Raw genomic sequence first — 22780 nt, 5'->3', positions numbered from 1 at the left:
TTGTGTGTTATGGGCCCTTATGGGAGAGCTAACCTACGTCTTCAATCATTCCTATTAAGCCTCACATTTCTGTGCCTCTTATTACATGCCTGAAACGTGTGAGGATTGTTCACTGCTCTACCAAACAATCCTTTTTTTTTTTTTTTCTTAAGACAATAAAAACAATTGAAACAGAATTCACAAAAATCTGTCTGGTTCAAGTTGGATCCTTATGGGTTGCTATTGGTTACTGCACTTAAGAACTCTGAGTAAGCCCAGTTATATTTCTGTACTGCATAAGGTTTTTTTGTGAAGGTTCTCATGTTTTCTGCATTCACACCTGAGCAGAGCGTATTCCTGTGGTTTTGTATGTGTGAACAAGTACAGTAAAACCCCTTTCACATAGGGTACAAACGGCTTGCTCAGCAGGGAATCTGTCTGCTGATTCCTCACTTAGCAGGCGGATGACAGGTCTGTGTCCGCTCTGTGTATGAGACATGGACACAGCCCACTCTCCTCTATGGGCAGTGGGATGTAAACAGACCGGCTGTCAGTTTACATCCGCCATTCGACTTAAGCTGGATACACACTATCCAACTTTTGTGGTTAGATTTCCTTCAAATTTACCTTTTCTATGTAGTGGAAGGGCCTGCCAGATTGCATACAAATTGAAAGTGTTTAGGTTTGACCTCATATTATGTGGTTTTGGTAAGTCTAAAGGAAAAAGTCTTCAGAAAATCTTAGTGTGTATGGCCCATTTAATGGACAGAGGGGAACAGATCCTTCCGTTTTGTTTTTATCGGATGGGAGGTAGCTGGGTGTAAGCGGGGAAAAAAGTATTCTTACATCTGGTTACCCATAGCAGAGAATGGAGGGTTCGGTTTGCTCTATCTGAAAAACCGACAGGTGGACCCGACCAGACCACCCGCGTGAAAGGGGCCTCCGGAAAAAAAAATGGATTCTGCATAGTCAGGCGTAGAGGAATAAGAAGAAAAAAAAAAAAAAGCTTGGGTGTGAATGGGAACTTTCATTTAGATTTGTCATGTTGAAGATGTTTCACAGCTTATCCAAGCAGCTTCTTCAGTTCACTATTTTAGAAATTAAGACTCTGCTTGGATAAGCGGCATTTCTGTTTTAGCATTACAGAACAAATCCTGTTGAATGTAGCATAATATTTCTATCTCTGCACAATGTATTTTATCTCTCCCCTCTGCCCTATAGTTTTTATCTCTCCCCTCTGCCCTTCATGGCTACTCACAATGTCGTGTACATGGTGCATGCTTGGTGTATAACAAAGTTCTTCTGTGCTGTGTTACTCCTGAACCTTTGTCATTCAGCAGGCTTAGTGGAAATATTGTTATGCTGTATGTTTTTACTGTGGAGACCCCTTTGGGTAGGGAAAGGGGCTGAGATCTGGAATTGGAGCTCAAAAGTAGTCATGCCAGCAGAGGTTGCACACTGTATAGGTTCCAGGCATTGTGTGCATGTGAAAATTCTCAGTACAGTTCAACAGCTTTGATAAATGTCGCTCAAAAGTAGTTCAAAATTTTGTTTGCTTCCAACGTTTTGGAGTGAATGGAATTTACTGAATGAAAACCACATACACTGTTAAATCATTTGTTTGAGAAAGATTTTTCCAGTCTGCTCCTTCAAGTTTTCTCATCTCTACACGTTTATTTGACCCCAATATCGATTAGAAAATCGAACAAATGTTCTTCTCAGAAAAGTATCAGAAGATCTACTAGTGTATACCCAGGATTGGGAGCACCCAAAAAGGCATTTTACATTCATGTATAAATTTCTTTTTTATTCAGCATGGGGGCTGGATGAAAGCAATCTTAACAGCTTCCTTCATCCATGATAACAGCGAAGGCAGATTAATCCATCCTGCTGGGCAACTGCATTCTGACAGCTGGCTTTTTTTTTTTTATAAAAGCAATAGTGGATCTCTACATGAACTGCTTCTAAAATTTTTTTTTGTTTTGTAATCTTTGCATAGCCATCTGCCTACATAAACATTACTATTTGGTTTGTACCCCAAAACAATTTTAACTAAAAGAATACGTGTTTTATTTTTTTTTTTTTTATGTTCTGTGTTTTCTCTTCATTGATTGACATAGCTCCTGATATTCTTAACTATTGGGTTATACTGCCCCCTACAGGAGTAACACACTAGGCAGAAAAAAAGTCTGGTCCACGCTTATGGGCAGTCCCAGGGGGTATACTCCCTCTCCTTACTGTAGGTACTTAGTTTTTTTTCTGCCTAGTCATGAGTAAGGACCTAGTTCCTTGCTGGGATCTCTGGTCCTGGCAAATTTTTTCTTTTAAGACATTTTTTCTACTGGATTTTTACTGTGAGATCTACAATCAAATGCTGGACTGGGCGACGGGCTGGATAATCTAGATCCAGTAGTCACCCCAGTCTGGGCAGTGAACGTGCGCAGATCTCCGCTCCTCGCTAGGTCAGCCACGACATAGCCCCACTAGACGGGGACTGGCCTGCGAGTTAAACACCTTGCGTGGGCGCATACGACTGGGTCGCAGCCCAAATTGCGGCGTTCCTCCTGGCCGAAAGCCCCCCCCTTTCGATGGAGAGGGGTTATGTTTGGTGCAGTGCCTGGTATGGTTAGTAGCTATCCCTCCCCCTGGAGGGTTTTGGGGTAGACGTGGGCCCCTCTTTGGGATGGTCAGACCCCCGGGTTCCCCTTCTCGTCAGGCACCCCCCTTTCATCTGTCCCCCATCCTGCCCCCCTCCACTTATGCTGGGGCTGTTTGGATGGTCTGGTTCGCCCCCTGGGTAAGGAGCAGGGCGCTATATGGGGGCTAGGGGGTGCGCTGCCGGTCACTGGATGATCAGCTGTGCAGGGGGTGGGGGTTGTACCTGGTGGGGGCTCCTGCAAGGGCCCCCCGTCCTGCCTGGGTCTGTCCCTGAGGCCTAGGGATCCCTCCTGGCTCTCTGGAAGCCTTGTGGTGCCGCCATTTTGTTGTAGCCTGTGCTTCTATGCATGGTTGTCATATTTGTGTAGTCCAGCGGCCATTTTGCGGCAGTTTGCCATTGAAAATAGCAGCGGCCATTACAGTGGAACCCTGTGGGTGGCGATTTTGGCGGTGGAAGCCCCTCCTCATCCCCTGGTGCTGATTCCTGGATCCTTATACTTCCTGATCGCCGCATGTGCAGTGCAGATTATCCTGGTGGCTGCAGGTGCCTGTTTCTGCTGAGTGGCGAGTCTGGTGGGGTTCTCTCTCTGCTGAGGATCGCTTGGTGCTCGGTGACTGGGTGGTGGGGGTGTCCCTTTGCAGTGTTTTACACTTGTTTTGTGAGGTTCCCCTGGTGACTCATGGAGTCTTTGGAGCACATCTCCCCACCTGATCCTCTCTATGAGGCTGCAGGGCCCACTGGGTCCCAACCATCCATCCATCCATCCATCCATCCATTGACGGCGTTTCTAGGGTCCTTTGTGTCCTGGGTGAAGGTGGCTTTCAGGTGATGGGCTAGCGAAAAGTGCCGCCCGCCTTCGTCTATTTCATCTGTCTCATCACATCCTGAATCTGATTCGGCCACCGCGGACATGGGTCACCCTGCTGTCTCTGCAACCATGCAACCGGAATCCTCTGATAGTGGGTGGAAGCACTGATTGTATCTGTGTGTGAGACCTTGAAGATGGAGGATGCAACTGTGTCGGAGGCCAGGTTCTCTTTGGCACTCACAAGCCATCCAGAGCAGCAAAGGTGTTTCCTTTACCCGCCTATTTTTACAGAATTGTCGCTAAAGAGTGGGGACGACCAAAGCGGCCCCTTGGGATGCCTAAGCACTTTACTAGGCGTTACACCTGTGAGGAGTCCCTTATTACATAGTAGTTGAGGTTGAATAAAGACAATAGTCCATCCAGTTCAACCTGTGTAGGGGTGTGTGGACGTAATTTCCCATATCCCTGAATGTGTTGATCTTTGAGATGTACGTCCAAGAGTCTTTTAAAAGTAGCCATACTCCCCGCAGTTACTACCACTTGTGGTAGAGAATTCCACAATCTTGTATCCCTTGCTGTAAAAAAACCCCTGTGTAGCCTAAGGTTAAATCTCTTCTCCTCTAATCGCATTGTATGGCCTCATGTCCTCATGCATTCTTTGCGACTGAACAGTTTATTTTCTATGTTGAGATCATCGTTGAGGTACTTGTAAATTGCTATCATGTCCCCTCTCAGGCGTCTCCTTTCCAGGGAGAATAAATCAAGCGCTTGTAAGCGCTCTTCATAATTAAGGTCCTCCAATCCCCTAATCAGTTTAGTTGCTCTTCTCTGGACTCTCTCCAGCTCCTTCACATCCCTTCTGAGGATTGGCGACCAGAACTGGGCAGAATACTCCAGATGTGGTCGAACCAGAGTTTTATAAAGTGGTAGGATTATAGTTTTATATGTCGAATACATCCTCTTCCTTATGCATGCTAATATTCTGCCGGCTTTGGCAGCTGCAGCTTGACATTGCATGCTATTGCCAAGTCTATCTTCCACTGAGACTCCCAGTCGCTAAGGTATTCCCTTGCACTTAGTTACCCTGCAGCAGTTCATCGCAATACACAGAAGTACCCAGTCACTTGCAGTACTCAGTTACCTGCAATACTCGCACTCGCAGTACTCAGATACCCACAATACTTAGAATTCTCAGCAGTACACAGTTACTGCACCCGCCTGACCCAAAGTCCCCACTATCCTCAGACAATCAGTTGTGTCTCCCCTGTACTGTCTCTGCACGGCTTGTCAGTTTCCCCTCTCTTCCCCCAGTCAGCCTGTTCCCTCCTTGGTTCTCACATGCACTCCGCCTCCACTATGTGGATACACTCACCGTCCTCTGTCACTCCCTGGTCCCTCCTCGGCTCCACTTTCAGACAGTCGGCTCAGTGTTATCAGTCTCTCCTGATGCTGCTGCCTCTGCTCCTGGTCCCCTGGGCCTCCAGTCGCTCTGTCTCGGGGGTCACAGTTTGCCCTGAATCGCAAACTCTGACCGAGTGGGCTAAGCTTTTACGCCGTGACCTGGAGGGAGAACAGCTCCCCCCTGTCTTTGCTGCACTGGCGGACCAGTTGGCCCAGGGCCTGCAGTTTATCTGTGATGCCTCTTTGGTTGCGGCTCCCCTAGTGGCGCGCCTTTCTGTTTCAGCAGTGGTCCTTCGGCATGTCTTTTGGCTCAAATGCTCGTCTGTGGACCAGAATTCCTACAAGGCTTGACTGATCTTCCCTTTCAAGGATATCGACTGTTTGGAGCCACCCTGTGGTTTCACAGGGGGGAAGAGTACCTTTCTTCCGCAGCCTACTAAGGGTAAGGAACCTCGTCTTAGACGTGGGCCTTCCTTCTCGGCTCATTTATTTATTTTTTTTTTTGTCAACTGACAAGGGCTTGAAGCCTTTCAGGGCCTCTTTTGGAGGATCCAAACGAACCTGGTCTGGCAAGCCGAGAGTGAGCTTTTCCAGATCCATGGAGAACGCTCCTTCAGCATGAAGGTGCACCCTCATATTGGGGGTGGGGGGGATGTCTTTGCGGTTTTCCGGACTCGTGGACTTCCCTGATACAAGACAAGTGGGTCCACAAAGTCATTCGCTTCGGCTACAAGATCGAGTTTGGCTTTTGTCCCCCGGCAAGATTCTTTCCTTCCAACTTGCGCCTGTCCCTGGACCGCTTACAGGGTCTGTTTGGGGTGGTACAAGACCTGTTGTTTCAAGGGGTGATTGTCCAAGTTCCGACTTCTGAACTTTTTCAGGATTTTTACTCAATCCTGTTTACGGTTCCCATTCTAAGGTGGGCAGAAATGTTAGTTCCAGCTCTCTCCACCGAACACATTCCCAGGGTGGAAAACTGGCAGGCTGATTACTTCAGTTGGCAGGCGTTGGACCAAGGGGAGTGGTCCCTTCATCTGGAGGTTTTTCATCAGTTGCTTTCCCCGATGAGACATCCCCGAGGTGGATCTCTTGGCGTCTCGGCTCAACAGGTGCAGAGGTTTGTGGCTCGGTGACGGGATCCTCTGGCGAACGCCACAGACGCACTGATGGTTCAGTGGGGTCAGTATTGTCTGATTCAAGCCTTCCCTCCTCTCAAGCTTCTGCCAAGACGTCAACACAGGATCGAGGCAGAAGGGACTCCGATCGTCTTAGTGGCTCTGGAATGGCCTCGCCGGGCTTGATACGTTGATCTGGTCGGCGACATTCCTTGAAAGCTTCCTCTCAGGGAGGATCTGCTGTCCCAAATACACCAATCTTCCATCCTGCTTTACGGTCACTGGCTTTGACTGCTTGGCTGTTGAACACCAGGCACTGAAGGATAGAGGTTTATCTGATTCGGTGATTCCTACACTGTTGAAAGCTAGGAAAGATCTTCTAGGAAGATCTACCATTGTACGTGGAAGACATACATTGCGTGGTGTGAGTCTCTTGGGGTTCATCTTCGCTCCTGCTCGGTGGCTCGGATCTTGACCTTACTTCAATGGGGGGTTGAACAGAAATTGGCCTTGAGTACCATCAAGGGCCAGTTGTCGGCTTTAGCGGTCTTCTTCCAATGAACTTTGGTCACACACTACCTGGTGTGTACCTTTTTTTTTTCAGGGTGTCCAACATTTTGTTCCTCCTGCCCTCATGGTTAACACTGCATCTGGGATGTCCCAATAATTAAGAATATAAGAGCTCTGTCCATCAATGATCGAAAGAGAAAATGGGATTTTTTGACTTACCGTAAAATCCATTTCTGTTATGTTCATTGACGGACACAGCACCCATCCCTCTGGAGTTGTAATTCTTCTGACACTGCTTGTAACAATACTGAGTACCTATTGTAGGGAGAGGTAGTATATCCACATGGACTGACCATAGGTGTAGCCAGACTTTTTTCTGCCTAGTGTCCTACTCCCCTACTGTAGGGGACAGTATAACCAAATGGTTAAGAATATCAGGAGCTGTGTCCATCAATGAACATCAGAGAAAAGGATTTTTACAGAAAGACAAAAATCCATTTTTTTTTTTTTATATGTTCTGTATTTTACCCCTTACTGCTTTTAACCAGAGCTTGTGGTGGTGCCTGCAGATACGTTTGGACATTGGTTAAGCAAATCTTTACTGGTTGCTTGGTTCAAAAAATGTTTGTGTCTGCCCAAGTGCAAGAATGCCAATTAGAAATTCAGAACTTTCTAATGAATTTATAGGCAAAAGAATACAAAGATCTATTCTTTCTCGCACCCTGTGAGTCTGTACCATAATCTTTCTAGCCAGCCATCATCAATGTGTGATTCACACACTAAAATTCTAATTAAATACAAATTACCCTAGTGCAGCGCTCTCCTATTTACAAATATACCCTCTATAAAATATATTTTAATCACATCAAAACTAATTTAACAAGATCTTTCATATACGACTATGAATAACTTGCAGTCCCATCAGTGTAATTCATGCATACAGTAATATCAGTCAAAAATGTTCCATAGTCACTTCACTTCCTGTGTATAACCACCAAATGTTGCTTCTTTAATAAGTAAGGTAACAAAATTTAAAGTTTCCATTTAATACGAATAGGCTAAATTGGGAACATAATTTCAATTCTCACCATAGACCGCATCCGTTCTGTGATAATGAGGACATTGAGTGCGTTCACAGTAATTTATTATCCAGTTTCAATTTGGAATAATACGATTGGAGCAAGTAGAGCCAATATCTTAGTCCTTATGTTCCTGATTTTTTTTATTTTTTTTTTCTCTGGAATGTTGATTCAGATGTTGACTTATTTGAGTGCCCCAAGATTATGTAGTAAATTTCCTTGCTTCATGTACCCAACGCTACTTTTGTGTTTTGTGACACCAAAGACAGAGATCTGTTTGGTAGCTTGGCTTTAGGACAGAGAGGCTGATGGCAGCACATTTCCATGACCAGCATTATGGGATCTCCACTGGAACTGGGGTTTTTGAGGAATTCAGAGTTCTCTGCATTACAGTATGGAGTAGGCTGAGACACGTTCTTTCAGCCACAATCATAGCATATGTACATTTTTCTTATATAAACATAATTGCTTTACAAACGTAGGCAACATTATTGGTTGTAATCACTTGGGGGGGGGGGGGGGGGAAATATTACAAAATTACTCAAGTCTTAAATTTAGAAGTTTGTAACTTGATTTTTTTGCAGGTATCTACAAATGTTTTTATAGAAAAATTACTGCATTTCTTCCTTTTGCATGACTACCTTATCTATGATTATCTAAAGTACAGTTGTGTCTATTGGTATTTCATTTCAGTTTGTTACTTTTAAAATTTGCTTAACTGTTCCATGTAAAAAATGAAGAGCACTTGATGAAGAATTAGTGTTTTGTCCTCTTTATCAAAGTTAGCAATACAGACCTTAAGATTAAGCAAAGCAATGTTAATTGCCACAGTTGCCCATGATTGAAGCCATGCTTATGTTTTCTGCAGCTCCAGTGTCCTATAAAGCTTTATACTGTGCTGAGGTCAGGGGTGCTTAGAATAGAGACCACCATTTCCTATAGCCAGGTCTGGCACATGTGCACAATGTCAGAAGGCACTGTAGCACTAGACGAGCACAGCAGCACTAGATGAGCACTGCAATTTTTTGTACCCTTTAAGGCAGTGGTCTCCAAACTGCAGCTCAGGGGCCAGATGAAGCCCTTTGCTTGCTATTATGCGGCCCTTGAGGCCCTGTTTCATTCACTGATGCTAACAATGGGGTATAATCCCCCCCCCCCCCAGTGAGACCAATGAGGGGGGACACAATTCCTCCCAATGACACCGATGATGGGGCACAATTTCTCCCAATGACACCTATGATGGTGCACAATTCCTCCCACTGGACACCGATGATGGTGCACAATTCCTCCTACTGACACCGATGATGGTGCACAATTCCTCCTACTGACACCGATGATGGTGCACAATTCCTCCTACTGACACCGATGATGGTGCACAATTCCTCCCACTGACACCCATGATGGGGCACAATTCCTCCCACTGACACCCATGATGGGGCCCAATTCCTCCCACTGACACCCATGATGGGGCCCAATTCCTCCCACTGACACCCATGATGGGGCCCAATTCCTCCCACTGACACCCATGATGGGGCCCAATTCCTCCCACTGACACCCATGATGGGGCCCAATTCCTCCCACTGACACCCATGATGGGGCCCAATTCCTCCCACTGACACCCATGATGGGGCCCAATTCCTCCCACTGACACCCATGATGGGGCCCAATTCCTCCCACTGACACCCATGATGGGGCCCAATTCCTCCCACTGACACCCATGATGGGGCCCAATTCCTCCCACTGACACCCATGATGGGGCCCAATTCCTCCCACTGACACCCATGATGGGGCCCAATTCCTTCCACTGACACCCATGATGGGGCCCAATTCCTCCCACTGACACCCATGATGGGGCCCAATTACTCCTACTGAAACAAACAATGGGGCATCCCCCCCCCCCACACAGACGTCGGTACCTTTTCTTCTCTCAATGGCCACAGTCCAGCCCCCTTAAAATTTGAAGGGCCGTAAAATGGCCTTTTGTTTAGAAAGTTTGGAAATCCCTGCTCAAAAGTAAAATTGTATGTTTAGTTGGTTAGGAAGCATAGGTAAGAGACGTGGGCTGCCTTTTATAAAAGTAAATCCATACCTTGGTTTTATTAAAAGAAATGCAAAAACTTGAAGTCATTTTTTTTTGTTAAAAATGTTCACATTGTTTTGTGAAAATTCGTTTTTGATTAAGTGGAGTGGCAGTCTGAGAGTATACAGTGGGCACACTGTCGGGTAGAGTATATCCATGATGAAGGTCTGATGTGTTGCTTTCACTCCTGCTACTATCCCGCCTACTTTTACAGAGCAGGCGGAACACTGTTTTTCGGACACTGCTAGACAATAGGAAATACATGACAGGGTCCAGGCAGCTATTGAAAGCCGAAAACACCAACGTGATCTCGTTTGTTTTGTGAACTCGCTCTATCCAATAGCATGAGATATTTTGCAGCTGTGTTGTAATATATACAATCCTAAAGGTGTGATAAGGTACAAAGCACAGGGTAAAGATGAAAAGGACAAAAAATGACTTGTAAGCTGTACTCTTATATTTCCCAGCATTTGGTAGGTAGGCACGCTCTCTGGAAATCTTGCGTAGGTTCTTGCCTATCTTCACGTATGACAGGATCAGCATAACAAACACTATCCAGAAGATCAGTACAATGAAGTAATTAAATGCTGCTTGCCAAACTGCATCTTTCTTGTTTGTATAATGAAAGCAAATATTTTCATTTGATTGGCTAATAGACTGTGTTGTAATAAGGAAGAGCCCAGACAAAATGGCTGCCACCCACAAGCTGCAGCAGATCTGAATACTGCATTTCTTTCTTGAAACTTTCCGGCTTCGCTGTGACTTTTTAACTTTTACATAGCGATCCATACTAATAAGACCCAAAAGGACAATACTAATATACATGTTCATGTAAAATAAGTTGCCAACAACTTTACAGAATACAACCCCCAGTTTCCACTCCTGGGTGATGTGATACATTATGCGGAATGGAAGACAGAAAATCAGTAGCAGGTCAGCAATTGCTGCGTTGAGGAGATAAATTTGTACAGAGTTCCGTTTGTTGTGGATGAACAGAAACACATATAAGGCCAGCATGTTGCCTAACAATCCCACAATAAAAATGAAAGAATAAAAAACCACTAAAGTGGCACCAAGTGATGTCTCTTCTATTGAGCACGTTGAATTGTCTGTTGAGCTGGAGTTCGTGGAATGTTTTGTGAAATTATCCATTTGGTAGTTTTGGTTTATAGGTGTTGGGACCCAAGAAATTGAGGTAGGATACATTTTTCTACCTGTTAAAAGAAAAAATATTTTTCTGTTATCTTCTATGACCATATTGTCAATAGGTTGAAATTTCTGTTTACTACCTGCAGATACAGTGCCTAAAAAATAAAGCCCCGTACACACAATCTGAAATATGGACAATAGATCGTCCATTTTTTTTTTTTCATGCTATTCGCATATTGAATATGAAGGGTTTACTAAAGTTACAAAAATCCTTGTTGGACAGAATAAAAAATTGGAGGTGATGTCATGTATTGTAGTGTATTTGTATTGTATTTTCGAACAACAACTGTACTGATTGAACGAAAATCATACGAGAAAAAATGTCATGCTTGTCTGATCGGATGAACTGTCGTGATTAGTACAGATCTTTCGAGAGCCAATCTGATTATCGTACGATCGCTTTGAAAGCGGTATTTTTCGTCCGATTTTCAGATCATATATAAGTACCTTAAGGCTTGCATCAGCCATCTAATGTGAAACTTTAACTTTTCCAGCATGCAAAGATCAAGCGCTGTCACCCAGTTTGTGAAAGCATGTTTGTACTTAAATTATCAGTACAAAATGTATAGTTTTAAACAACAGATGTGACAGAAATACTTCATACTATCACTATTCCTCCCTAGTTTTGGTTAAATACCGACTTTTAGCATTGTAAAAGAGCAGTACACATTATTTTTCTGAATACATAATTATTTCTGCAAACGGGGAAGCTACTTGTAGTCAGGCACAAATTTTTACCTTTGCAGTTTTAAAAAAAAATTTAATGTTTGAATGTATCTTCACTAATTTCACATTACCTACCCAGTTCTGAGCAGTGAACTGTAAATAGACAAGCATATGTACTTTTTATCTTTTATTTTTTGCTTCATGCCCTCTGATTACCTCAAGTTTAAGTTTAGAAAATCTTAGTAGAGCTTCCCTGTCCTCTTATGGCTGCATCTGTAACACTGGGAGCACTGAATCCTAGCCTTATGATGTTGCCACACCGGTTTGTACTACAGGCATAGAAAGGATGGATTGGTTACTGGTCTCATAGTGTATATAAACTGAACAATAAAGACTGCACACCAGACAGAGGGAGGCTGTGGGTTATATCTGGCTACTGAAAAGGTATTCAGGTTAAGGCTCCGATCACATACTGGCATCTCGGATTGTGGGCAGAATCGTTGCGATTCTGTCCGCGATCCTGGATCATTGCATATCGCGGGAAGCCCGTGCGATTCATATGACTTACAATGGCACCCCAAATGCAGCGCAATTTTTCAGCGATTGTCACCGGACGAATCACGGTAAAATCACGCAAACAGAATTGTGGAATGCCTGTCGCCCAAGAACAAGAACTTATTTTGAGCGACAGGCGTCCTTTGGATCGGTTTGTGCGATTTTACTGTAATTCGTCGGGCTTAGAACGTTTACTGCAACACATACCTTTGTACAGGGTTTCAATGTTCTCTTCCAACAACCTTCTTTTCCAGGCTTGCTTATACCGGCCTCATCATAAAAGCAGTCTTCGCAGAGTGTAGATTGGATAAAATTTCTGAAGGGGAAAAAGTGTCAAAAAGGGTATATGTAATTTGAATTTATTACTGCTGAACTGTAGTGTGTGTATGTAATGTATGTATGTATACACAGCTCAAATAAATGAAAGCAACATTTTGAAAACACATCAGATCTCAATGGGGAAAAATATGATGGATATCTATACTGATATGGACTGGGTAATGTTTTAGGAATGAAAGGATGCCACATCGTTTGATGGAAATGAAAATATCAACCTACAGAGGGCTGAATTTAAAGACACCCCGAAAATCTAAAAACTATGTAGCAGGCTAGTCCATTTTGTTGAAATTTCATTGCAGTAGCACAAAATGGTACTCAGTGGTTTTTATGGCTCCCACGTGCTTGTATGCATGCCTGACAACGTTTGGGCATGCTCCTAATGAGATGACGGATGGCATGCTGGGGTATTTCCTCCAACATCTGGACCAGGGCTTTACTGAGCTCCTGAACAGACTGAGGTGCAACTCCGTGGCGTCAGATGGAATGAAAATATAATGCCCCAGAGGTGTTCTATTGGATTGCTCAGGGTGAACCTGCTCTCATCTGTGAAAAGCACAGGGTGCCAGTGGTGAACCTGCCAGAGCTGGTGTTCAATGGTAAATGCCAATCGAGCTTCACGGTGCAGAGCAGTGAGCACAGGGCCCATTAGAGCATGTCGGGCCCCCAGGCCACCCTCATGAAGTTGGTTTCTGATTGTTTGGACAGAGACATTCACACCAGTGGCCTGCTGTAGGTCATTTTGTAGGGCTCTGGCAGTGCTCCTCACAAAGGAGCAGATCCCGATCCTGCTGATGGGTTAAGGACCTTCTATGGCCCTGTCCAGCTCTCCTAGAGTAACTGCCTTTCTCCTGGAATCTCCTCCATGCTCTTGAGACCCTGCTGGGAGAAACAGCAAACCTTCTGGAAATGGCTCGTATTGTTGTTCCATCCTGAAAGAGTTATACTGCCTGTGCAACCTCTTTAGGGTCCAGGTATCGCCTCATGCTACCAGTAGTGACACTGGCCCTAGCCAAATGCAAAACTAGTGAAAAACAGTCAGAAAAGATGAGTAGGGAAAAACATTTCAGTGGCCTCGACCTGTAAAACCATTCTTGTTTTGGCGGTCGTCTCATAGTTGCCCATCTAGTGCACCTGTTCATTTCATTAACACCAAAGCAGCTTAAAATGATTAACTAATCTGACCAAATCACTATCCCAGGAGTTTAATTGACTTGATATACTCTGATTAAAAGTGTTTCTTTAATTTTGAGATATAATATAAATAGAGAGGGAAATGGAGAGACAGATATGAGAGGGATATAGAGGGAGAGGGATATAGAGGGAGGGGGATATAGAGGGAGGGGGATATAGAGGGAGGGGGATATAGAGGGAGGGGGATATAGAGGGGGATATAGAGGGAGATATATTATAATAGAGAGGCGTGTGTGGTATGTATGTGTGTGTGTGTGTGTGTGTGTGTGTGTGTGTGTGTATATATATATATGTATATGTATATATATATATATATATATATTATAGAGAGAGCGATGTATATATAGAGAGAGAGAGAGAGAGATTTTATATATATATATATATACACAGTGGGTACGGAAAGTATTCAGACCCCCTTAAATTTTTCACTTTCAGGGTTCTGGTCGTCCCAAACGTCTTCCATTTGAGGATTATGGAGGCCCCTGTGCTCTTAGGAACCTTAAGTGCAGCAGAAATCTTTTTGTAACCTTGGCCAGATCTGTGCCTTGCCACAATTCTGTCTCTGAGCTCTTCAGGCAGTTCCTTTGACCTCATGATTCTCATTTGCTCTGACATGCATTGTGATCTGGAAGGTCTTATATAGACAGGTGTGTGGCTTTCCTAATCAAGTCCAATCAGTATAATCAAACACAGCTGGACTCAAACGAAGGTGTAGAACCATCTCAAGGATGATCAGAAGAAATGGAAAGCACCTGAGTTAAATATATGAGTGTCACAGCAAAGGGTCTGAATACTTAGGACCATGTGATATTTCAGTTTTTCTTTTTTAATAAATCTGCAACAATGTCAACAATTCTGTGTTTTTCTGTCAGTATGGAGTGCTATGTGTACATTCATGAGGAAGAAGAATGAACTTAAATGATTTTAGCAAATGGCTGCAATATAACAAAGAGTGACAAATTTAAGGGGGTCTGAATACTTTCCGTACCCACTGTGTGTGTGTGTATGTAATGGACGTACCCGTGCATCCTTGGGTTTCAGTGGTAATACTGGGATGATGCCCGCACCTACAGGCATCATCCTGGTATCCTTTTGTGCAGCCAGCGATTCCGTTTCAGGCAGAAGTGATCTGAGGGGCTAATTAGCCACTCCATCACTTCTGCAGGTTGTGGAAGGGGGGTCCCGCCGCATCTCCTGGGCTATGCAGTCCCATCGCGGAGGCTGGGAGCGATGCGGCTGGCAGCAATGGCTGCTTGGTACAGAGAGAGAGGAATTGATGTTGTTCCTCCCTCTCTCTCTCTAACCCTCGAAACCGGGATCAATGAGTATTTGTCACTTCCGGTTCCGCCCCCTAGTTTACCTGGCCACCAGCGGCCAGAGATGTAGCCAAATAGACCGATCCTGGTCTGATTGGCTGCATGGTGGGCCAGAGGAGAGGAAAATCTCTCCATAATGAGGACCTATCACGACCCATGCTGTCAAGGTATTTTCATCCCTTGTGATAGCAATAAAGTGATTACAAAATAATAATTTTTTTAAAAAAATGTAAATAAACATGTAAAGTGCCCCGTCCCACCACGCTTACGCGCAAATGCGAGCACATACGTTACTCCCGCACGCATATGTAAACGGTAATCGCACTACATGTGAGGTATTGTAGCGAACATCAGAGCGAGAGCAATAATTCTACCACCAGACCTCCTGTGCAACTCTAAACTGGTAACTTGTAAAGGAGTTTAAAGCATCGCCTATGGATAATTTTAGTCACCGTAGATTTTTTTTCATGTAAGAGCGAAGTGTTCGAATAGGCTTGGGAAGGAGGTGGTTAAAAAATTGATCTAAACCAAAAGTAGTAAACTGTATATCATGTGTGATAGTGTGGTTTAAGCCTATTGTGTAAGAGAACGTTATTATATTTAGATGAAATATTTGTAATGGTAGTTGGGAACAGATGATAAAGTGGTGTACTACCAATTTTTAAATCTAGGGGACAGTAGTCACCAGGTACAGTAAAGGATGACTTGGGATAGTTGTGTGTGTGTGTGTGTGTGTGTGTGTGTGTGTGTGTGTTTTTTTTTTTGTGTTTTTTGGTTTTGAGTTTAGATATGCTGTAATATTTTCCTTGTCACTGGGGAGAGACTGCAACTTCCCAAAGGAGCTACAGTAGTATTCTCATGTATACTGCAACATTAATTTAATAATTTGTTTTGCACCTTGTAAGTTTTCACCCGTGTGTGGTCTTTTATGAATTTGCAATTTTGAATACATGATCTGAGTTTTTTTTTTTATAGTTTTATAATTGGATATACTAGCCTGTAGCTTATTTAGGTGTACACTAAAAATGTTCTCACCTCCTGGGTGTCTAAATGGTTTTATATCCAAAAGTGTAGAAATTAAGACCATGAAAAAAGTTAATCAATCTTTGTTCTCAAAAGCATGTATTTATTGGAATTTTCTGATTTTAGTTTGTAAAGTAGTAGGTTCCTAAAAAATATTTAGATATAAAACAATATTACACTGTAACTATTTTTTTATTATTTTTTTTTATGTGCTTATCATGGCAATTGTGTGGGCATTCTGGTGTAGAGGTGTTCACTAGCGGCAAACTAAATTGGCACAGGTCTATTTCTTTGTCTGAATTTGCAATAAAAAATTGATAGGTCTAACCAACATCTAGACCAACAGGTCTGCACTATATTTTTGGAATAAACTAACTTGCCCATTCAGAGCAAAGACCTGTTCTTTTGAGATTTAATAGACTGCAGATAGGGAAGCAGACTGGGGATAGCGTGTAGCTTATGGCACTTTTCCACTGCAAGTACCGGCTCGGCCCTGCTTGGCCCGCTTTGCTTTTCCACTGCTGGTACCGCATGGTACGGTGTTGGAATGGTTCGGTACGGTACGGTTTGCTTTTCCACTAAAGTAGTACTAAAGTTAAGTGGGTGGGATAACAACGATTCTCTGACCAATCAGTGGCTAGTAGTGACTGCATGCAAAGGATTGTGGGATATGGTACCGGGTATGTTACCTCTTGGAACCACAATCGAGGTGGTACTGTTTTTGAGAGCCGTACCGTTCGGTTCCATGCAGTGGAAAAGCGCCACCGTACCGAACCGTTGCTACACCGTACCATGCAGTACCAGCCGTGGAAAAGCACAAAAGCGAGCCAAACCGTTCGGTTCCATGGAGTGGAAAAGCGCCATTAGTTCTACATTGCTGTTAACTTGTGAGCCAAAACTTTTTAATAAGAGATATTAGGAATATGCTTTTAAGTATCACATTATTATACTTTTTCCACAAAGTTGTTGGCTATAATTCTATCATATTTCATACAAGTAACTAAAGTGAACGAAAAGCTTTTGGGGGTCAAAGTAACTTTAAGCTTGATCACTAAAATCCCGTACAGTAGAAGTTTAACCGCTTGCCGACTGCGCACAGTATATTTACTGCGGCAGTCAGCCCCTCACATGCAGAGCGACATAGGGCGATTGTCGGGGGAGAGGGAGAAAGTCAGGCGGCTTATGTAAACAAGCCACCTGTCATTCTCCCTGGTGTAGAAACACCGATCACACGGTTCTACAATGTAGGACCGTTGATCAGTGTTCCTACAGTTCAAGCCACAGCCAATTACAGTAAGAATCACGCCCCTAGGGACACACACAGCCCCTCCCTCTCAAATAAAGTTAACCCCTTCACTACCAGTGTATTTTTACAGTAACAGTGCATATGTATAGCACTGATTACTGTAGAAATGTCACTGGTAACCCCAAAAGTGTCAAAAATGTCAGTCAAGGGTCCGATTTGTCCGCCGCAATGTCGCAGTACCGCCAAAAAAAATCGCAGATCGCCACCATTACGCATTTAAAAAAAACAAAAATTACAAAAATCTTTCCCTTTGTTAGTAAACGCGATAACTTTTGCGCAAACCAATAAAAATACGCTTTTTGCGATTTTTTTTTTTTTTTTTTTTTTTTTTTTTTTTTTTTTTTTTTTTTTTTTTTTACCAAACATATGTAGCATAAAACAAATTGGCCGAAAATGTTAAAAAATATTGATTTTTACATTTTTTTGGGGGGGGGGGGGATTTCATATAAAAAAAATGTGAAAAATATTATTTTTGCAAAATTGACGCTCTTTTCTTGTTTATAGCGCATGATCAAAAAATCGCACAGGTGATCAAATACCACCAAAAGAAAGCTCTGTTTGTGGGGAAAAAAAGAACGTCAAATTCGTTTAGGTACGGCATCGCACGACCGTGCAATTGTCCGTTAAAGTCACGCAGTGCCGAATCGCAAAATACCCCCTGGTCTTTTAGCAGCCAAATCCTCCGGGGCTTAAGTGGTTAACCTGCAATTACAATGTAATTTCATACTTTGAATTTAATGTTTTAAATCTGCAGCTTTAGTTAAAATTGAACCTGTTGATCCTGCCATCATTTTACACTTCTTTTTATGGGTTTGAAAGGTCTTCCCCTTGTGCTCCTGCATTGCCACTTTGTCACAAGCACCCCTCATTGAAAATGACCATCCCAATGCTCATTGCACGGTCCCAACTGTCACTATCATGAAGCTGGCCCAAAGTGATGAAGTGAGTGAATGTTGGGAGGTGACAAGAGGCAGAAAGGGCTAGAAAAGGTCAGCAACAATGAGATGCTGAAATGGGTGAAAAGAAGGGGAAAACTGTATTTCATGAAATATCATTTCATTTGTGTATGATGTACAGTGCTTTAGTAAATTATATTAGATCTGAACAAAACTTGATGACATTAAGGCAATAAAATGTTTAAAAAAATAGCATGTAGTTTATAAATTAACTATATAACTTGTATAAACAGTAGATACAAATTCTCAGCTTCAAACAATGGATAGCACAGCATTGATGTCACAATAATTTGTCACGTTTATGATTAAGCTCCGGATAGGTGAAAAACTTTAGAAGGGCAAGTATGAAGTGTGCACTGTCCATCAATAAAGGACAGCAAAGTTCATTTTTGAAAAAAATATATATAAATGCACATAGGTTTGTAGGAAAAAATTGTGCTTTTATTATATTTTCCTGTAGTAGCCTGAAAAGCATTCCACCCCTGATCAGTTGATCAGGGATGCAATATCAGGCTTCTCCAGACAAGCCCGGCAGTTTTCAGCCCATAACTTCATACAGGCTGTCTGAAAGCTGCAGAGCTTGAGAGGGAACTGCAAGAGTGCTCATCAGTGCTCTCACCAGTTGTCAGCTGCAATGGCTGATGGTAGGTGTAGTTCATTCACAGGAACCTGTGAATGAATGATGAGGTCATGAGGGAAAAGCCCTGCATGCCCATGTTGTTTTCAAATTGTGACGCGTGGGAAGAAGATTCCTCACCGGCTGTCACAGGAAAGTGGGAATCGGGGGAACTGGCAGAAGGAGCTAGAACCCCTTAAATATGGGTGGAGCATGTAACCTATTTCAAAAGGTGAACTTATCCTTTATACTTGTTGGATTTTTGTGATGTCACTGATGTGTGATTCATTGTTTGAAGCCGAGTGCATATATGGTTTGGGCTCCTGGGTTTTGCACCTGGTTAGCCACAGAGTAAAGGAACAAGTGAGCAGTATAGATGTGGTGAGATTCCGGGAACCTCTTCTAATGGCAGATAAATATTGCCACTAAATGGGACAAAGCATGGAAAAACAATCAAAAGGGGCAGTTTCACAGATTTTTAGGAATACACTCCTAACTTAAAGTAAGTCCAGGCAAAAAATAACTATAAACCTGCTCTCTGACACAATCTAAACCTAATCTGTCTAGCCCTGTAACACAAAAATCGTTGTACTTGCCTATTCTGCAGCCGATCCAGTCCGGTATTCAGAGGCAGAAGCTGTGTTTAAGAGAGGACCGACTGTCTGTGAAATGGCTGGGAAGTGACGTCACCCATAGAGTTACTATAGGGCTTCAGTTGTCAGCTGCCTCTCCTGCACCTGTTGAAGCTGCCGCTGATAGCTGATGCTGGGACCGCATCAGATCGGCTGCAGAAAAGATTAAGTCTAGGTATTTTAACTTTACAGGGGTTCGATTAGGTTTAGAATGTGGCAGAGAGCAGGTTTAGCGTGAGTTAGGTGTTGCCTGAACTTCCACTTGAAAGGTTCCTTAAAAAAAAAAAAAAATTGTCCCCAGGCCTTAGTAGTATGTAACGGCTGACACTCAGTAGCTGTAATTTTCAATGCTCCCTACAATGCATGAAATGCTAGGTGAAGCCTTAGGTCTGGTTTGAGAAACCCTGCTCTAGACTGCAACATAATTGCTAATCTTCCTACGCATTGCTGATTTTACCAACAAACGTGTGAAACTTATAATAGAGATGCGTTGGAGCAATGACTATCAATGAGGTTATCTCTGTATTTTTCAAGGTAATGATGCATATGAAAAGTAATCCTTAAGGACATGTATACAGTATGTGGCAGCGCATGTTACAATAGCCGAACTTTCCCTGCGTATGAGTCATTGTAAAGAAGATTCCCTTGTACAGAATGTTTGGTGAATGTCACATTCATTACACAAAATGAGGTTGAAGGATTTTAAGAGGTGCATGAAAGTCAGCCAGCCCCCAGTTTGATGTACTCACCTTCCAGTCTGTCACCAACCAAATAAGACCTGTCTCTTGGTACAAAGAACAGGGGTTTAGTTGACACACATTTGCAAACGCATGTGAAAGCTGCAGAGCCACGTCACGGCACCCTGTTTAAATCTGCAGTCCTACACTCTTAATTTAGTGTCCTCACACTGGAGGCACATGGCCGCTAATGGGTGGATGGGGAACAGGTGAGAGGGAGACAGCCCAACCTCCCCCAACCCATCCCCATGCACGACTGGCTATTGTCTCAAAAAGTTCAAATAATTAGGTTAAAATATAACCATGGTGCAAACTGGAGAAGACCAGCTGAAAAGCATTACACCTCCATCCCCTTGGTGGATGCAGTATATGGATAGGAAGGGATTTTATATATGGGGCATGGCCTGTAAAGCACACTGCCTTTGAAATCCCTTATTTCCTTTGGGACTTTATATGAGACAAGCAGGTCATGCTATTGGTCTCCATCCCTGTATACGGAAAACACTAGGGTCAAATCAAAAACTGCATCCACCAAAAACGCACGAAAATCGCACGGTGGGACTTTAGATGAGGCACCAAGCTGTAAGCAAGGCGTCTCCATCCCTGGTTGCTTTAAACATATTGGACTAGGTGGGACTTTAGATGAGACCCAAGCTGGTGTTGCCCGGCGTCTCCATCCCTATAACAAAACACAAAATGAGGTTGAAGGATTTTTCTTCAACCTCATTTTGTGTTTTGTTATAGGGATGGAGACGCCGGGCAACACCAGCTTGGGTCTCATCTAAAGTCCCACCTAGTCCAATATGTTTAATGTCACATTCATTATTTTATAAATTAAGATTAAATGTGGAATTTATGCATCTTACCAGACCTAAGCCACAAAAAAGGAAACCAATAATACAACAACCACATCTAAGAACATTTTCAGCAAGAACAGAAAAAAAATCTGGTTTGCACAAAATGCAGTGTCTTTGTCATTTTCAGCTGAAAATACAGCATAAAATGTTTTCTCTTTGTTGTAAATTATTAATCCTAACAATCCACCATTTAGTGGATGAAGTGCAACAAAGACAGACCTGTTTAAAGTCCAGCTTGTGTGACCACCATGGCTCCTTCCATAGATACCATGGAGAAATTAATATGGATAGGAAGGGTGGTATTTGGATCATTACTAACAGAAAATAAAATTGAGGAGAGGGGAGACAAAAAAAAAAAAAACAACAAATGCAGCCACCTTATCTAAGGACTGGTAAGCTGCTTGCAATATAATGCATTTTTAGAGGGGGGTACAATACGCTTTAAGATTAAGGCTGTCCTAGCCTTTCCCCAGCCTTCAAAACAAGCAAAAAGATATTTGCAAAAAATAAAAGTAAATAAATAAAATATCCTATCTATCTATCTATCTATCTATCTATCTATCTATCTATCTATCTATCTATCTATCTATCTATCTATCTATCTATCTATCTATCTATCTATCAGGGCTACAGTTAGAAACAGAAAATACTAACATATTGTCTAGCTAAAATTACACAGAAAAAATTAAAATTGGAGATGTAATCTTGGTCGTTTTGTCCTATTGCTCCTGTGATTTGTCTGTTCGATTCATATATCCAAAGAATAATGCTGGCTTATTTGGTAAGACCAGAATAAATGCATATCTACTGGTTTATCAACATTACTGTTCTCAGAATTTATCTGATTTATCAGTGCATTTTTATATCATTAAGGAAAATCACTGACCTTCGAAGCAGGTAATTTTAAAAGTAAATCTTCGTGCAGCTTTTCCGTTTTTTCTTCAGATAAATTTACTTTCATGTGAAAATCTTATTTTACTTTGTGGTATCTGCTTCCTTCTTCATACGGCTGAAATATGCTGTGTAAGGTCCATCTCTGCAAGGAATGATTTTGAAATGCCTGAGTTGTTAGATAATCTGAAAGGAGTGTATACAGGCATTTTGCTCAGGGAAGTTGGTTCACTTGTGGTCATGAGCATATGATCTCTTTATTCTTATGTCAGTCATTATCCATGATCATTGTTCAAATGCCTGCAATGTAACCGGTGACACATTTCTAACCACAGAAACATACTGGACAAGTGAAGTAACTGAAGAGTTAAATTGGTACTTTGTTAGTTTTCTGAAAAATTTTAGAATGTTTGTACAGAATTTTTTAGAAACTTTTTTTTTTTTTTTTTTACATATTTATACTTTGGGCTACAATACCATGTCTTGTGGTCTGCTTGACTTTGGTTGGCTTAAAATGGTCAACATTTCCCTCCCTTTTTATTACCTGCTCAGGCGTGTAATAATTAAATGCCCTGTTCGTTATCAAACTTATTAAAAAAAATGCCAGAAAATATCTTTAGGTGCCGTGGTCTAGAACCCACACTGCAGGAAACATTTTTTTACACATTAAAATAAAATATGAATTCTTAGCTTAAAAAATTTGATAAAACTGTATTTTATGAAATCTGAGGACCAGTAATCTATAAAAGTGATAGGTACAAATTTATATGCCAAATGGTATTTGTGGAAATGTTTAGGAGAGTTTTATCTTCAATCAAAAAACCTACAGAAAAAATGAATATAATGCACACAAAT

General features: G+C 42.4%; 2 protein-coding genes across 13 annotated transcripts in view; one reads left to right on the top strand and one right to left on the bottom strand.

The window, feature by feature from the left end:
* Positions 1 to 22780, top strand: part of CASK (calcium/calmodulin dependent serine protein kinase) — a 651701-nt gene that overhangs the window by 239740 nt on the left and 389181 nt on the right. The gene's annotated exons all lie outside the window — the stretch shown is intronic.
* On the bottom strand, positions 9689 to 22105 carry GPR34 (G protein-coupled receptor 34; the record flags this gene model as incomplete). The annotated part of the gene is made up of 2 exons (XM_082246374.1): positions 21921 to 22105; positions 9689 to 10845 (listed from the first exon to the last, which is right to left on the bottom strand). The coding sequence occupies exon 2, from the start codon at positions 10835 to 10837 to the stop codon at positions 9689 to 9691; it is 1149 nt and encodes a 382-aa protein (XP_082102500.1). The 5' UTR covers positions 10838 to 10845; positions 21921 to 22105.

The sequence above is a fragment of the Pelophylax lessonae genome (genome assembly GCF_965119305.1).
Source record: "Pelophylax lessonae genome assembly, chromosome: 2".
NCBI lineage: Eukaryota > Metazoa > Chordata > Amphibia > Anura > Ranidae > Pelophylax > Pelophylax lessonae.
Note: the sequence above shows the minus strand (reverse complement) of the source record. Positions and strands in the feature narration are given on the sequence as shown.